This window comes from Exophiala mesophila (assembly GCF_000836275.1).
Source record: "Exophiala mesophila strain CBS 40295 unplaced genomic scaffold supercont1.1, whole genome shotgun sequence".
Lineage (NCBI taxonomy): Eukaryota > Fungi > Ascomycota > Eurotiomycetes > Chaetothyriales > Herpotrichiellaceae > Exophiala > Exophiala mesophila.
Window position 1 is genome coordinate 4,735,683 of NW_015622504.1, and position 17,389 is coordinate 4,753,071.

Consider the following 17,389-nt stretch of genomic DNA (forward strand, 5'->3'; position numbering starts at 1 on the left):
TTGGCCTAATTTTTTGATAGTCTCTGAATCGGATATCATTATCGAACAAACGCGCTGTATGTGGTAGCATTGCATACAGGACAGGGCTTTTTCGAAGCCTGTCATGTCTTCCCTCGCTGGAAGATCGTACCCCTCATCAAATATCTGCAACGCAGTAGGCACACGGTCGGTCTTGGTCGAGACGCCTCCCTCTAGAAAGGGGGAACCATTCTTGCCTCTGCATCGCGCATAGCCGATCGACCATACATAGGTCTTAACCATATCTCCGTAGAACATGTCGTACACCACCAGTCTATGCAATCAATAATTCACTCGAACATAACCTCGTCCAGTCGACAGCCTCACCCTCGTCCGCTCCTCCAAAGCGAGTCGGTTTTCCATCTCTCACTTTCGCATGCTGCTCGTCTTCTTGGAGCTTTTCTTCTGTTTTGATACAGAGGCTTTCGGCTCAGGCGATCGACCGACATCTACTCCCTCTTCGTCGTCGTCATCGCCGGAAATATGGACGTCGTCTTCATCTTCTGCAAATGAAATCTCGCCATCGTTGATGAAATCGTCCATTTCCGAGTCAGATTCTTCTTCCTCTTCGTCAACGTCATCGTCATCGTCATCGGAGGAAGATCCATCTTTGGATGAAGAGTCCTCACCCAGACTGTCGCCTTGGTCGTCGGGATCTGAGTCTTCAGCACCAGAAACTTCTGCTTCATTATCAATGAGTGAGCGTTTCCCACCGTTAACGGCGAGATCGTCCTCATCATCGTCTTCGGACTCGTCGTCGTCAGAGTCGTCGTCGTCAGAGTCGACGTTTCCGTTGAGAAGAGGTGAAGGATCTTCGTCGTCGGACTCTTCGTCATCATCGTCGATTAGATCCTCTAGAGCGCGGCGAGTTGCTTTGGCGCTGCCACGGCCTTGAACGCGTTTCTTCAATGGGCGGGAAATGTCTTCGTCGAGGTCTTCGCTGTCAGAACTGTCCCAGGTGTCTTTGCCTTCGATGTAGATGACGCCTGGTTCGTCTTGGTCGTCACGTGTAGCTGGTCGCTGGGCAGCAAGTTGTTTGCGGAATGCGAGTTGCGCGTCCAGCATGTCGAGTTTACCCTTGAGAAGGAGAAGACTGTCGAGTGTTTGGGTTCGTTGCGTGAGGACATTGTAGAGAGTGCGGACTTTGGCATTCACATCTGGTTGGGCGGCAATGGCTCCGCCGTGAGCAATGCACGTCCATTGAACCCATGTGATGAGATGTCCGTATCGACCAGGACGGCTGGAGAGTCGTTCGGCGAGTTTAGAAAGCAGGATTCCGGCAAGAGAGCTGTCGAGACGTTGAATGGTGTTCTTGACAATGTTGATGTCGAGAGTGTGTAGACAGGCTTCCAGAAGGTTGTTGTCGTTGGTTCGAAGTGATTGCGTGAGAACAGTACCGAGAGACATGCCCGAGGGGATCCTGGGAAGACCGGGTTTGACTGCCAGTGCGGATGCGTCGGTTCCGAAAGCATCAATGATGGTAATTGTTTCAGGGTGTTTTGAAGAGAGCATCTCTCCGAACGAGGGCTCCAAAACTTCAGGAGCAGCATCGACCATGGCTAGGTCTTGGTCTTGATTAGCCGTATTGTCATTTGCTTCTTCCATCTCCTCGTCTGAGCCAGCTTCAGGATCTTCTTCATTCGAGTTGGGATCGACATTTTCGATGTTCTCATTGTCCTCATCAGCGGAATCTTCTGCCTCACTGTCGCTGCTGAGGATCTCGACTGCATCGGACTCGGGGGCTGCTCCACCATTGACCACAATGGTTTTTGAGTCGTCGACATGTGCTTTGCCCATGTCCTTGACGCCATTGAGGGTGGCTGTGTTCAAGGTAGATGCCGACTTGGTCCGGACCACTTCCTTGACGCCATCGAATAGAAGTTCACCATTGCCTTCGTCTTGCCATCTAACCTTTTGGAAACACAAGTCCACTCCGCTTACTGCTGAAACAATCACCAGATCTGGGCCTTGGAGAGATGCCGCAGTTATTGTAACTCCCGTTGATTTCGTGTCGGCACTTATAAGCCGGACAGACGCGGAAGCTTTCTTGGTGAGGTTTTGTCGGCTAGACCTAGATTCACCAATTGCCGTGGTGGTTGGAGCAAATGGATCCGAAAACAGCTCGACGACACCAGCTTTCGTGATAGCCGCCACCATCTGGCCCTGGCCATAGGAAGAGACAGGAGCATCGGAAAAATGTGCCTCAACGACCCCACTTCCCGCTACCAGTGTCTTCACCAAAGATTTCTGCGTAATGTCGTAAATGTTCAGGAACTTTTCGTTGTCTGCTGCTAGAAAGTATGGCGATGCTTCCGAGTCGCTTAAACCAGAACGGAAAAGGGTGTGAATGGGGTTTTTGAATGCATCGAATCGGTCGATCTGAATGTTTTCGGATGCGGTGAGATGGATTGCGAACGGGGAGGATGATGCACACAGAATTTCAGGAGACTGTGTCGATGGAACAGCAAGAATTGAAATGGCAGGATCGGGAAGATTAATGGATCTGGAAGAAGGGTGGTCAGTCTCAACTCAATCTTGGAATATAGAATGGACAGCATACCTGATAGGTTGGCCCTTGACCAGGTCCCATTGCACAAGGACACTGTCTTCGCCTATGCTCCAACCTTGTTTGTACTCGCCAGGAGTGAACTTGAAGTCGCGTACCCCTCTGTCATGTCCGTGAACAAGGGTACCCACGACTTTAGCCTCTGCAGGTGAGAAGAAATAGATCTCTGAAGTACTGGTGGCGTAGGCAACTACCGCAGACTCGGAGGCAGCGTTGTCTCGCTTACGTTTCCTCTTGTCGGACCCTTGTCTTTGGTCGTGGAAGTCCGGTCCGTAGTAGCCCCAGTCGAGACTTGTGATCCTCGCTCCTGGCTTGGTGTCATGCTGACAACGTAGGCGTCCAGAGGATGTATCATGTATCCGCAGTTGTTGTGAATCAAAACTCTGGATGACGGACGCAAACAAGTGAAGTTGAAACTGGGATGGAGCAAAAGCGGATTTTAGTATGGACGACTTTTGGGAAGAGGTTGTCGCAGAGGAAACTGAGGGCGAAGCCGCAGAGGAAATTTTGGGGACGGCGGTGGAGGAGTGCTTGGGACCCATTGCAGCGATAACCTGAATGGTGAAGGGTGGCAGAAAAGAAGAGAGATAGATTGACAGTGAACCACGACTATGGCATCGCGGTGTCGTCAAGGATTGTTATGGGGAGCAGAATAAATTTGCTTCAAACTGCACCTTTTGAAATTTCGACTTTGAATGTCGACGCAATTGTAAAGCAGAAAAAAAGTAGGAGCGGAGAAGCGATACCACTTAGACGGGCAGACTAAGATCCGTTCCGGTTAGCTTGCGGCTATGGACCTGTCATTTGAAATCGGCAATAGTTTCTCCAAACATGGTCATAGCCTAGCTTTATTAGGAGGAATAATCTTGCCAGTCTACCTGAGGCATCAGAGGACGACGACGGTGATCTATTCATCTTGTCCAAACTTGAAACACCTCTTCTCGCACTCCTCATAGCCTTGTTCTCAAATAAAGATCTACGCACTTGGATAAAGATAACCAGATTATTTCTCATCTTAGAGACAGACATCGTCAGGCAGTGCTGTGGAGAGCAAGTCATAGCCCTGAATGCACCCTGGTTTGCTCATTCTTTGATCGCAACTCTCATGATCTTTTCATTGAACTGCCTTCGAATGGTCTACTTGCTCGCCCGTCTGCTGGAACTACTCAACTTTAAGCTGGTAGCCACATCCTTTGTCTGCAATTGAGTGAGGTGATTTGGCGCCCCAATTCGAGTATGGACTCGACAAATTTCCGTAGATGCAACGAACGCAATACAGAGATGTCAACTGGTTCAGAAGGACAGACTCGGCAGTACATGCCTTGTGACACTTTCGAGTCTTTCAGTGTTTTTGATGAACCAAGAATTTCTTGGAGCCCGTTGAGCGTTCAGGGCCAATGGATGTTCATTCTGCCCGTGATTGGAAACATACTCTCGTTGAGGCCAATTCATATCCTCCCAGGACTTCTTTTAAATACTGAAACGTCGACCATGTTTCTTTTTTCGCAAAATGGCACGATACATTAAGGGTATCTTACGGATCCTTCAGAGATGGTGCGCAACATTGACTTTGGACCCAAAAGGGATAAATCAGTTTCCGGAAAGCAGCATTTCCACGGTTCAGGACCAGAATAGCTTCTATGTGTTAGTTGCGTAGGGTCAACAAATATGGACACCTGGTCTGAGGAGGTCAGGGAGGTAAAGAGGGGGCGGATGCTCCGTCCTTGAGGTTCATTATTTGGTGAGAGCTTTGCCTTGGAACATGGCTTCAGGGAGGAGCAGAGCACCCTACTCATTGAAGAACCAACCAGTATTGAATATCATGAGTTGAAACCCAAAAGGTCTTTCTTCAAGAGAACACGATTCTCATACGGAAAAGGAGCGTGAACTGATTAATCAGATAAGCTCGGAAGACGCCGGAAATTGCCTGGCGCATCAGGCTGCGATAACGATCCAAGCTTGAAAACCGCAAATAATTCAAGGGCTATCAGCGGCTGAGAGTCAAGCAAGTTTGTTTCGCAGGTGCATGCAGTTGTACATCGGAGTTTAAGGTGAGAGTGAGGTTGGGACTTGTTAGATGTAAAATCTAGCCTTGCAGCTAGTTAACTCTGTCTACGGAGTGGTTCTGGAGTCTGATTGTGGTCATGTGATGCAATCCAATTTTTGGAGTTGTAGTATGTGTCACGTGCCACATTTCCGCAGAACGAGTGGCGCCTGGATTGTGGTACTTGGATCTAAATCAGGACTCATGGCCTATCTTTCACCGTTTGACGAAACTCGTATCCGCGTTTGACTATTGATGCGACCAGCGTAGAGAAGACAAATAGACCAAGCATATCATGTTTGTTGAAGAATGCAAAAAGATCGATTTGTACGGAGTAGATGTAGAGATCGACCAAGTAGTCAAAAATGTCGAGGCAAGCCCACTATTTTCTTATGTTCAAGTAGCATTCAACTAGTAGGATGGAGTCTAAAAAGCTTTCCAATGCGACAACCAGACCCAGGCGGGCGGAGGATTCGAGGTGGCAGGGCTGCTACAAGTGGCGCACAGATGCATTTCGCACACGTAGAGTTTGAATCTTCCTTGGCCTTGCCTTGCCTTATTGAGTCATGGTGGATCCTGAAGAATCAATCAAATGGTCCAAGGTCCACGCACGGAAATGGGAGAGCAGGGATTATCGAAGGACAAATGGAACCATTGGTGGAAAAGCCTTCTGGTGGAGGGACTGAGGGTCCGCAAGCCGCAGGGATACGGGTCGGTGCCTCGTCGCAAAGACCGAGGCTACTTAAGAGAAACATTTCGCGCCCCTCGAATTCGCTACTCCTCAAAGTGTGGTGCACCTGCCTGCGAGCGATTTGTCGCCTAACCTTCCCTACCTGCCCTTACCACCACTCACGACCGCACCTGCCTCACAATCGCGTGCCTCCCTGCACTGGTCTGGTTGCTCCTGCCATCGTTCCTTTACCTAGCATCTACCCTGCACCTGCACCTGCACCTGCACCTTCCTCACCACTAAACAATTCGCGTCACGGTCTTACCATTTCCCGCCAAGCCACGATCTGATTTGTTCACCGTCTTATTTATCCTCGCGCATCCCAGAATCAATTTGACGCGCTCAGTTGGTCGTCTTTGTTTCTTCCTCTACTCTTTTTCTCCAACTCCAAAACAACAAACGCCATCTCCAATCGCGTTTTTTACTTCTATCCCGCGCCACCCGACCGTTTTGCATTTCCATTATTCTGGTTCGCAATTCAATCTTCAACGGTCGCCACCAACCTGTCACTGCTGCCTGTTCCAACACACGCCTTCACTGGTTTGTCACATCGCAGCACCGCAGCCTATTCATCATTCTCTCACCAACTTCTTGGCACTTACCACAGTCACATGACCCTTCGGCGCCGGGTTTTTATCTCCGCCAAATAAAACTCCCACTCTCCCAGTGTACTGGTCATCATCAGGCTGGTCGATCTGAGAGATACAGAGTTTCTCGTCCCGGTTGCCACTTCATTGTGTCAGCTATACTCACCCTGCCGACTTCGCGCACGCGATCGACCCTCGAAGATCTCATTGGCTTCTCTCCACTTCCATCGCCTTGCAACGCCACCTCGTACTTTGTATAACAGTACACTTAATAATTAATCCTGCCTCTTTTCTGATTTTCGGCTGGTCCGATCTGCCATCACTCTCATTTTGGCATCATGGACGTTGAGATGCAGTTGGAGTCTAATGGGTTTGTTGAACTACCGCCGATCTTTCTGTCACATGATCTGACGTTTTCCAGACTGCCTAAACAGTTCGAATCCACATCAAATCAACCTCCAGAATCTCATCTTACCGAAAATCTCGCCGCATCAGTTTCAAATTCTGAGGCAACTCTCAATTCACTTCCCCCCAAACCCTTTGTGGCAGAACCTTCACCGCAGCCCGAGTTACCACAGACGGCACCGGAAGCAGTTACTGACACAATACCAGCGCTACCTCCAGAAGTGACGACACCGGCAGTGAATGGTATCAGTGAACACGCCCAGCCAACAGAGACCAGTATATCTACCACCATCCCCGATTCTCTTCCTTCCTCCACAATTCCCGATGAACCTACCGTGCCACTCCCACCACCACCCACAGCAACAACAATAATATTGGCTCAAGAAGACCACCCCACTGACTCTGGTATCCCCTCCTCGATACCCGCCGAGTCACAAACCTTAACCACTCCAATCGAATCCACGCAGGCAACAATGGAGCTTGCCAAGCCCGTTGCTGACCCTATTCAACCACCGATCTCCGACCTACGAACAGAGCCTCATTCAGACGCTCTTTCCGCGGACGCAGTGGCGGCTGTTGAGGCTGAAAAACACAAGCTTGATAATGCCGCTGATGATCCAATCGCGCCTGCCAAACTCGAGACGGTCGAGCACCTTGTTTCGTCCGAAGCAAGTCCACTTGAACCTGTGACCATTACCCCTGCGGAACCATTAACTGCCACGGGTTTGCCCTCTCCTCCTGCGCAGTCCCCACCACCTGCCCCTAGGCCTGAACCAGCGACATCGCCCAGCGAGAAGCCAGTCGAAGAGCCAACTGTGGTATCTGCTCCGTTGACATCCGAACAACCGACCCCAGTTGCAGCAGTATCACCTACTCCGGAGCCAGTCGTCTCTGCCGAGGTTGCGCCTCCCCAGCCCGAGGAACCGGCCGCACCTGCACCAACTCCTGCTGTCATGACACTCCCAAACATCCAACTGGAGGATCAAATCATGACTGAGGCCCCCCCTGCAGTAGTCAAACAAGCTCGCGAACGAGAAGATGACGGAGAGGAGCAAGATCGCGCTGCGAAACGCATCAAGACAGACGAACCAGACCAAAAGACTGAAGAGGCGACGTTCAAGGTGCCTGATGTTCCCGCCCCCGTCAGCCAGAATTCCCCAGCTCCCAATGGTGTCTCAAGCAGCGTTGGTACTCCAGTTGACGGCGACGACTCGGTGACAACTGCGCGACTCGCCCACATGAAGAAAGTTATTTCGAACTTGAAGAAAAGCAACGCCTCGTCTGCATTCAGACTGCCCGTGGACTATGTCCACTTGAACATTCCAAACTACCCCGATATCATCAAACACCCAATGGACCTGAGCACGATCGACCAGCGACTGAAGCAGAACAAGTACACCTCGGTGTCCGCATTCGTGAGTGACTTTGAGTTGATTGTCAGCAATTGCTTCGCTTTCAATGGCCCTGAGCATGGTGTTTCGCAACAAGCCAAGAAGATGCAGTCTTCGTTCAATGGGCAGATGGCGAATCTCCCCAAAGCCAGCATTGAGGACCCTTCCAAGGAGAAGAAGGCGGCTCGCAAGCAGGAGCCCACCAGACAGGCACCTCCACGTCGCCCGTCGGTTTCAACGGCGGTGCAACGCCCGGTGGTTGCCAATCCCTCGCCCAAGGCTGCCGCGCCAGCAACACCGTCTTTTGCTCCCGGTCCTGATGGTATCCCACTGATTCGCCGTGATTCAAGTTTGGCGGATGGCCGTCCCAAGAGAGCCATTGTGCCCACCAAGCGAAATCAAGAATTTGGTAGTGGGCGACCAAAGAAGAAGAAGTATGAGCTGCAACTCAAATTCTGTGAAGAAGTCCTCAAGGAGATCTCGCATCCACGACATTGGACCATCAATCAATATTTCACTCATCCAGTCGATCCTGTGGCCTTGAATATCCCAACGTACTTCCAGATCATCCGCAAACCTATGGATCTTGGCACGGTCAAAACCAACCTAGATCAGAATGTGTATGAAAAGGCCAAAGACTTTGAAGAAGATGTCCGGCTCATCTTCAAGAATTGTTTCAAATTCAATCCCGAGGGTGATCTCGTCAACCAATCTGGACATCAGCTGGAAGCTCTGTTCAATCAGAAGTGGGCCGCCAAAGATGAGTGGCTTGCTAGTCGCGAGCCTCCTTCGGAGCCTCAGAGCGAAGCCGAGGACGATGAAAATGCCGAAGAAGAATCCGAGGAGGAGGCAGCAGACGACTCGGACGAGGAAGAGGCGGCGCGACAACAGCAGATTGCGCTACTGCAAAAGCAAATGGAGGAAATGTCAAAGCAGATGGCAGGTCTGACCCAGAAGAAACCCAAGAAATCCAAATCTCCATCGACCAAGAAGCCGAAAGCGAAAGCCGGCAAGAAGGAGAAACAAGGCCCTGGCGCTGTGTCTTCTGCAAAGGACAAGAAGGACAAGAAGAAGCCCAGCAAGTCCAAGGCGGATAAGGACCGTGCTGTGACTTTTGCCGAGAAACAATATATTTCGAATGGCATTGCCATGCTCCCGGAAAAGCAGATGCAAGAGGCCTTGAAGATCATCCAGTCCAGCGTGCCGTCCTTGGCCAACAGCGACCAGAATGAGATTGAGTTGGACATTGAGGAGGTTCCGACTCATGCGCTTCTCAGACTGCTCAACTTTGTCAAGAAATATGCTGGTCCACCACCAGTCGAGATTCGGCCAGAGCAACAGGATGTGTACAACGCGCCTGCTGTGACCAAAACCAAGAAGAGCAAGCCAATGAACAAGCATGAGCAAGAAGCTCAAATCGAAGAGTTGAGAGGCAAGCTTGGCGCGTATGGTGGAGCTGTGTCGCCAAACGCAATGCAGTCCATCGAAGGTAACGACAGCAGCGACGATGACGATGGGTCGGAGGAGAGTGAAGAAGAGTAGATTGGTGCATATTGGACTTGATGGCTTGTGAGACAAGGGCTATTTTGCGTTGATAGCGTTGCAATGGACACTGCCGTCGATTGGCACGAATACCCGCAACAGAGCAGTTGCATATCAATTCCCGGGACCGGGTCTCGGATAGCTTCAGAGAGAGAGAGAGAGAGAGAGAGCGAGAGAGGCATTGATGGAGCTGTAGGATTTAAATCTGAAGTTATGCATGAGAAAGCTGAGAGAAGAATGCGAGCATGCCCTGACACACGGTATGAATTGAAACAGACATGAAGTATCACATCAAAACCGTATGGCATCCATGCAAATGAATGCGGCTACAAACTTGGCTCTTGCTCGGACGTACCTTGGATGTTTTTGTTGGGGGGTTTGATAAGTAATAGACTTGGTGAAAGTAATAAGGAATGAATTTGATGAAGATAATAAGGGATCGTTGTCGTTGATCAAAGGGTTCAGTCATAACCTTTGAGGGGCAATGTAATGTAGCTGTAATAACTGTGATTTTAAAGAGGCGTATAGAAGAATAAGAGTCTCCTACTCGAAGACCGAAGGCGGATGGACATCTTTTGTAGTTAGGAGCCGTCTGCTTGTTGTTGACTTTAGAAGTAATGTAGGTGTAATGACCATGATGTCAAAGAAACGTCTAGAGCGAGAGCCTCAGGATTTAGTAGTGGACATCGTGGACACCTCTAGTAATGCCCAGTAAAGGCCGTTCCGCCTGTCGTGACTTCAAGTCGTCTGTCAAAATCAGACAGAACGAGAAATTCAAACACGATATATGTCCGCTCGGCTCTCCAATCAGCTTCCAGAACCAACCTACGACCTCGACCTCATCAAGACTGCTTCCATAGACGGAAAGTCAAAGTTCTTGATGCTTGAAATTCACATAAGCGGGTCAGTACGTACGCAGACCCAACAAGCAAGCAGTCACCTTCTTCAGCAAATACTAGTCGCGAATTGAAACATGGTGTCCGCATCATCATAGTTTTTTGAGACCATGGTTCCGCCAATATCACCACAGATATTAGAGCAAAATCCACAGTTTGCAAAATTATGGAAGCACCTGACGACCGAGATTCTTGACGTGGACGCGTCGCAAAAGAGTCTCAATGAAAAAAGACGATGGGTTCCGCGTCTAGCGCCGGACAATATTGTCTCTGGTGGAGATGCGGTGAGTCATTTAAATCGTTCCAAGACGGACGATAATCATGAGGAAGATGAAGAAGAAGACCAAGACGGCGAAGAAGAAGGCGGAGAAGACGACGCTCCCCAGGATTGGAATGGTCCAACGGAAAAGAAGCGAAAAAAGGAGCAGAGGAAGGACATCGACCAACAAATCGAAGATCTCCGTATCCGACAAGCAAGGCGCGAGATTTTGTCGTTTTCACTGAGTCAAGCCGCATATTCTACCGACGGACCATCAAGGGAAGAAAGTCTGTCACGAGAAGAACACCATACCCGCGGTACCTCATGGACAGACTCAGCAACATTATCCCCGGAAATCAAAGACATTCTTCTCCTCGTCTCGACATCTCTCGAACAAGACGACGAAACTCTCCTACCCCAAGAAGACCGTGACCGATTCATAGCAAACTTGGACACAATTTCCTCGGCCGTAGGCCAATATCTCATCACTACAGAAAAGCGACTCGCTCAACTCGCTCAACTCGCATCTCTCGCCACCACCGTTGGCAATGGCAACGGTGATGGTCATGGTCATGACACTGGCAGCGACAAACTCTCCATAACCACAACCGGTCTACCCACCACAAACTCTCCGCAAACACCACCCTCTAATCTCTCCACCCACCTAACCCTCCAACTCCAGCACCTCAACCACCTCCACACCACCTCCCTCCCCACCTCCCTCACCAGGCTCCACGAAGTTAATCTCAAACTCCAAACCTCTCAACTCCACGCCCTGCAAACCCTACTTACCCGACTCGAAAAAAGTAAACACGGCATCGAAACACGGCATAGTCTTGCTCGAGCGGCTTTCTTCGTCGCTGTGGCTCAGACGATGGATTTAAAGGTTCAGGTTATGTTACTTGAGGCGAGGCAGAGATATGTGGTGGAAGGGGCGAAGATGAATGAGTGGGCGGGTGCGAGGTTGAGAGAGTTGAGGATGGAGAAGGAGGGGTTGGATGAGAAGGTGGACGAGTTGAAGAGAGTGTGCGATGAATATGAGGCTGTGGATCCGGGAGGGAAGATTATGAGGGCGTTGGGGATGAGGTATAGAGATGTAGAGGGGGGGATTACTGCGGTGAAGGAGGATATTGAGAGGTTGGAAAGGGGGGGAGGGGAATAGGGATAGAGAGGGATGAAATGTGATGAAATGGGATAGAGATGGAGGGATGGATGGGAAGATAAGTCAGCTACATCTAGATGAGGAGGATTCACGGATCGTAATGGATTGTACTACAAGTCTCGATCCATAAAGATGGTTAAATGAACATAAATCTCGACGCCTATAATTCGGAGTATCTAGAAAGTCTCCATCTCCCTCATTTTCATTTCATTGTGTCATGCTGCTCATTACATGAAATTTTATTTCATCATTCATAAACTGTTGCCGGTCGAGGCCAGACCCGTTTATACAGACTGACACCAATGGCGTCCATCGGGTTGATCTTTCCGTCAAATGTGGCCTTGAAGTATCCGTGCGTACCCAAAGGCTCCTTGATGAACCCCTGGCGACCACGTTTGGTCCACAATGGAAGAGCGGCGAACCAGAGCACGTCTTCTCGACTGAAGAACATGTATCGCACTGTCACGAGCTTCTTGTGAATCTTGAATGGTGCGCCAGTAAGAATGACTCGTTTGGCGATGACGCGCGTGTGTGACGGTGGGATGGTGGTTGCAGTTCCAATAAATTCCAGAGGAGAGGTTGAGGGGTTGCTGGTGCTCGGTGTAGTGCTGTCAATGAGCTGTGGTGGGTCTTGCTGATCGTCAGTGGCAGAGGAACCGCGACGGAACACGAGCACCGGTACAGATCCCCATGTGAGAGGCCCAGTGAAAGTGGCAATGGAGGTGCCACCTGGATGTAGGAAGCGGTCGAATTTGTGTACATCGTTAGGCGTCTGTCCAGAGGCAGATAGAATAGGGTTGATCAGTAGTCTCCGATGGCCAATTTGCACAACGAGTTCGTCCTTAGACTTGAGTGGGCCTTCAACGAGAGAATGGAGGGTCAAGTTGAGATTGATGACTGCGTGCTTGTGTTCGTGACGAAGGAGGGAGAATAATGAAGATGGAGTTGTTGTCTGGAGGGACGTAGGGACGTTTCGAAGCTCGATCTCAACCTTGGTCCCAGCCACAACACCACCACCGAAAGATTCTCGAACGGCCGCAGTGTACGACTTTTTGTAGTCGGCAATCTGAAGGAGACGATTGTAGTCCAACGGTTGATATGGTAAATCCTCGGCATGATTCCATTCGCTGGTTCTGAGACTCTTTAGACCACGATATTTGGCAAGGCGTTCTCGAGCAGCGACCTCTGGATGCAGCTCAATCTCATCAGGGAATTCAAGATCTTCTTCGGCTTCTTGTTTTCGGCTGGCTCGATGTTCCTCCAATTGTCGTGCCTCTTCTTCATCGTCGGCATCCACGTGCATCTCTGACTCTGGATATTCTGAAAGACCACCCTCAGTCATCCCATCTCCTTCATTCAGAACAAATCCATCCTCAGGACCTAACTTTTCAGCCTCCATATCCATATCACGGTCAACATCATCATCCATGAACTCCGAGTCTGAATCTGACACATCATCTAGATACCAGGCCGCTTGGTAATTGGAGGTGCCTTCGGGAAGTTTCTTGGGTCGTGCTGGGATATGGGAGTTGTCATCGGAGAAATAATGGTGATCGTCGAGGAGCACACCCTTGTGGTCGTTGGTTGCTGCAGTGCTCGCAATATCTTGCATGTCCACCTGTTCTGGGGCGAGCTCGGCGAGATCGTCCTGCTCTGCTGATGGTGACCATGTCTTGACAGGTATGTCGGCATCCATCTCATCTGCTTTGCGCTTGTGACCTTGGGCGGGTGATTCTTTAATGCATTCAATCTGGAAATCACCCCATCCTGGTATATGGACCAGACGATCAGCATTCAAACCTTTTCCTCGAATGGTACCGGACACCGTCACATTGCTCGTCGAGCCTCCTTCAGTGTTGGCAGCCCACTCCACATTCTCAATCAACATCCAACTCCGATCATCTCGCCAGCGAATGCCCCTGGTTGAGGCAGTACACAAACTCCGCACCAAGTTTGAGCAGTCTGACTTATTGTCGAGATTTGAAAGTCTATCCAGGCTGGGGAAGTAATGGCCAATCGAGATTTTCAAATCAGTCAAGTGGCGGGACCGTTTCGCGGCAGGGACCTTCGAGTCTAAGTCTTTGACCACAGCGGTAACATTGGTGATGCCTTGTCCTTCAATGGCTCTTAAAAACGAGTCCTCCTCTTGTCCAAAAGTCTGGTCTGCGTCGAGGACAAAGATGACCCAGTCGGCTAATTTGCAAATATCAAGGGCATTGAGGAGGTCGAATCGGGCAGGAAGATAGAGCAAGTTGCGACGAAATCGATCGACTCTGGCGGGGACGGTCCCCGTGGCGGACTCTGGTCTGGAAATATCGACACTCTCATTCAGGTCTCCGATGGCGGAATATACATCGACCTGGCTCGACAGAGGGACAACAGCGATATGTTTGGCGGCACCGTCGGCACCCTGAAAGATGTTCTCCTCATGATTGCGTTTCTCTCTATGGTGCATACGCAGTTGTTTGGCTTGGTTTCGTCGGGCCAATTTGGACATGACTTGTTGATGGGGTGTTCCTCTTTTGCCTTTTTCCGGTCTGGAACTCTCGACCTTGCCTGTTATACAGTCAGTATTCAGTCCCGGCATGGGCTGGGCTGGAGTTGGTGATACCTTTGGCGCGATCCTTCAAAGCACTCTTGGAGGCAAATCGAGATTTGAATGGTTTATGATCGACTTTGGTGGTGTTCCTATGATGGTGGACAGAAGTCTGCGTCGGGGCCATCTTGACTGTAGTCCCCGAGTCTCCAGCTTTGAATCTGAAGGGTAGAAGGGACATAGTCTACACTGCGTCCTCGACTTGTGAGATGGTCTAGAAAAAAAGATGCAGGTGGGATGTTGCCAGAAGGGGTTAGCGCGGGCTCAAGACTTGGCGTCTGGAATTTTACTATGGAGGAAAGAGTGAAGAGCTTATGACGTCATGGCTTATATGTATAATTCCAGCCATTGTTTCTATCATAACAGCAATCATTGGCCCGATGGTGATGCCGATAGACTCATTAGACAATTGTGATATATGATCGAGTGGCTAAGGACTTTGTATCTCTAGTTATGCGACTTTCATATCAGCTCTAAGCCCATCCCATGCCTGCGCATGCACGAGTGTACTTTGTCTACTCTCATCCTCGGCCCAAAATTTCAGTCCCCAGCATCGTTTCGATGCAGGGTATACTCTTGTCGAGAAGGTACATCTCGAGTTTGCAAACACCTCGACCACCGATTCATCGAAAAACACTCTTAATTCCAGCAGTTCTCTTTCCTGGTAACCGCCCCTTTTGAATGAGAATAGGGTAAAAGGAGCTGACTCGGCAAAGGTAAGTATATTGGGGTCGATTTTGGTAGAATCTGGTCGTTCAATCTGGAGTGTTTCCGTTTCCGGAACAAGATATATGGAGGTTGAGGACGTAATGTCGTGGTCTTCATTATGAAATATGCTCAATCCGATGCGGGTACAAGCGTCTGAAACCTGGAGAAGAGCGGACAGCTCGAAGCGGCAAGTCTGAACCCCCATGAAGCAGTCTCCTACCGGTGTCAAGGTCGGTGATCCCTCGATCGCTACTTGCCGAGTGTCCCTTCGTAGTGCCTGGAGACACGATGCGGGTGCAACGCCTAGGGTCCGGATAATAAATGTATCCTCTGACTCCGGTGTGACCTCCAGGGAAGTGATTTCTTTCAGTTTTGAATTAAGTGCCTTGGTGACACCTTTCAACGTGATCAAGCTTAATTCGCGAGGTAATGACAGTAAGCCGCTCCAATTTTGACGGTCAACCAATTTCTGTGGTAAGTCTTCCTCGGTGATCCAACCCCATGCTATCTGTTTGGATGTCGCCGGATCACGAAAGATGTTGACGGCGTAGAGGAGCCCATGGTCGAATTTGCCCCCAAAAGTGTACTCCATCTTGGGCACCTTTTGGCCTTGGTCATTCATATTGGTGGTTAATGTCCCCGACATCCACTGCAGAGAACGCTCTGTTCGAGGGAATTTGGTACTTTCTTGAGGATAAGCAGCAAATGTTGACTCAGGGTGAGAAGTGTCTGTGCCTTCTCCTCCAACAACGATGAATTCTCTGCTAGATTCGTTGTCATGGTCACTCAATGTCATGAAGCAGGCACATTCCCAGTTGATGCCCATATCACCTGACCATCTTGAGATGTTGTGATTCAGACCAACATCGACGATTGCGTTTATATATCTCCACTGAGTCAAATTGGATGGATTGACAGCGTAGAGAAATGCAGTCGGGGTGCGGTGTCGAACACCGCCCGAGATCATGCCGTACATTATATCTTCTGATGGGTCAATGTCCAATAATCGATCCATAGCAGGCCATCTCGACACATAGGGATCTCTCCAACCCGTCACATCAATTCCAACAGGTGGCTCTGGCAGAATAGGATTCGCCTTCGTCTTAGACCAGGTCAAGCCACCATCTGACGACTCTGCAAGGGCCAATGTCTCTGTCCCTCGAGTATATGGCAGGGTATAATGTAACGGCAGGCGACCGACGCCGGTGTAGAGAATTGTTAACTGACCTGGCTGGCCGTCAGGACTTGTGGGCACAAGACAACCGGTGAAGCAGCCCTCTTTATCATACCACGCCTCAGGTGTGAGAGCGCTGATACCTGATATGGTCCAATTGATCATATCCCTGGAGAATGCATGATCCCAATGGATGGAGCCCCAAGCAACGGAGCCGTGAAGATTCCGTCGAGGATTCCACTGAAAGAAGAGGTGATATAGTCCAGTTGTCGCATCGTACCCAGGGCCACAGGGATCATTCATCCACCCTGTCGGGGCTTGGACGTGGTATAGCGGTCGCCAGCGTAGAAAATGCAATGAAGGAAGAGTAAATTCATAGAGTGACTTTGATCCTGGTCGTTCGGGGATCTCGGGTTGGGTAGGTTCGGAGTCGACTGGCGCATTAGAGGTGTCGGAGGACTGGTTGGGGGCTTCGTACTCGGCCAAAGTGCCTGCGAGGCTGCCTGGGGCTTTGAGTTGAAGGGGACGAGCAGCCATGTAATGCTGCGGGCGTCGCAAGTAACGAACCAAGTGGCCCCAGCCAGAAGGAAATGTAACGCGACCAGACGGACCATCTTATGTATGATCAACAATAAGGTGGAGCGACATTATCAGGCGGATAATCTTCAGAATTCGGTAAGAAGCGCCCCGCAGGTATGAACATGTTGATAGCCAGTGAGATCATCGCCTTTCGAGGCTCAAATAAGAAAAGGCCGAGAGATGGAAGAAGCGAGACTCAGAAGAAGAAATCCACCAACGGGTAATCAATCAGACACGCAACCCCGTAGATATCAGCGCCTCAATCCACAATTTCTCCATACATCTTTAGTCTTTACGTCTTTCCATAGAGAAGCTCATCTTCCAAGACGAAGACTCCATGAAAGCGGGTCGACTCCAAGTGACATGGAGGGTGGAGGCACTCATTTATCAGCGATTGGCCTGAGAAGGGCCGAATAGAAACGTCGGAACCTGCGGCCAAGGTTTCTTGGAGTTGAATCAACATATCTTAGGTATCTGACCTGAAAGACGCGTGGCGATGATTATGAGGCTCTTTTGGCTATACGAGATAAGCCAACGAATCCAAGAATCAGCGCAATCCCAGCACACCGACTGTTGAATGATGAAATATCATGTTTTTAGTTTCACGTGATGGTCTTTGTATTAATATTTCTGTAAATTCCTTTTCATCTTCATCACTATCAATATCCCAAGCTCGATGAATTTTAGCCAGTTCGCTCATCAAGCACCACCAGAACATAACAACTATGACTA

General features: G+C 49.9%; 5 protein-coding genes across 5 annotated transcripts; 2 read left to right on the plus strand and 3 right to left on the minus strand.

Annotated features, from left to right (window-relative positions):
• Positions 1–21: 21 nt before the first annotated feature.
• PV10_01510 (uncharacterized protein) lies at positions 22–3,279 on the minus strand. The gene is made up of 2 exons (XM_016365728.1): positions 2,579–3,279; positions 22–2,521 (listed from the first exon to the last, which is right to left on the minus strand). The coding sequence occupies exons 1-2, from the start codon at positions 3,124–3,126 to the stop codon at positions 385–387; spliced, it is 2,685 nt and encodes an 894-aa protein (XP_016229377.1). The 5' UTR covers positions 3,127–3,279; the 3' UTR covers positions 22–384.
• Positions 3,280–5,418: 2,139 nt separating this feature from the next.
• PV10_01511 (uncharacterized protein) lies at positions 5,419–9,736 on the plus strand. The gene is made up of 2 exons (XM_016365729.1): positions 5,419–6,315; positions 6,367–9,736. Exons 1-2 carry the CDS (start codon positions 6,284–6,286, stop codon positions 9,281–9,283), a joined length of 2,949 nt encoding a protein of 982 aa, XP_016229378.1. The 5' UTR covers positions 5,419–6,283; the 3' UTR covers positions 9,284–9,736.
• Positions 9,737–10,121: 385 nt separating this feature from the next.
• On the plus strand, positions 10,122–11,344 carry PV10_01512 (uncharacterized protein; the record flags this gene model as incomplete). Its single annotated transcript, XM_016365730.1, has 2 exons — positions 10,122–11,244; positions 11,310–11,344. Exons 1-2 carry the CDS (start codon positions 10,290–10,292, stop codon positions 11,342–11,344), a joined length of 990 nt encoding a protein of 329 aa, XP_016229379.1. The 5' UTR covers positions 10,122–10,289.
• A 417-nt stretch (positions 11,345–11,761) lies between these two features.
• On the minus strand, positions 11,762–14,361 carry PV10_01513 (uncharacterized protein). The gene is made up of 2 exons (XM_016365731.1): positions 14,212–14,361; positions 11,762–14,156 (listed from the first exon to the last, which is right to left on the minus strand). Exons 1-2 carry the CDS (start codon positions 14,321–14,323, stop codon positions 11,848–11,850), a joined length of 2,421 nt encoding a protein of 806 aa, XP_016229380.1. The 5' UTR covers positions 14,324–14,361; the 3' UTR covers positions 11,762–11,847.
• Positions 14,362–14,544: 183 nt separating this feature from the next.
• On the minus strand, positions 14,545–16,834 carry PV10_01514 (uncharacterized protein). Its single transcript, XM_016365732.1, has one exon. It carries the CDS (start codon positions 16,613–16,615, stop codon positions 14,648–14,650), a length of 1,968 nt encoding a protein of 655 aa, XP_016229381.1. The 5' UTR covers positions 16,616–16,834; the 3' UTR covers positions 14,545–14,647.
• Between the last annotated feature and the right edge of the window lie 555 nt (positions 16,835–17,389).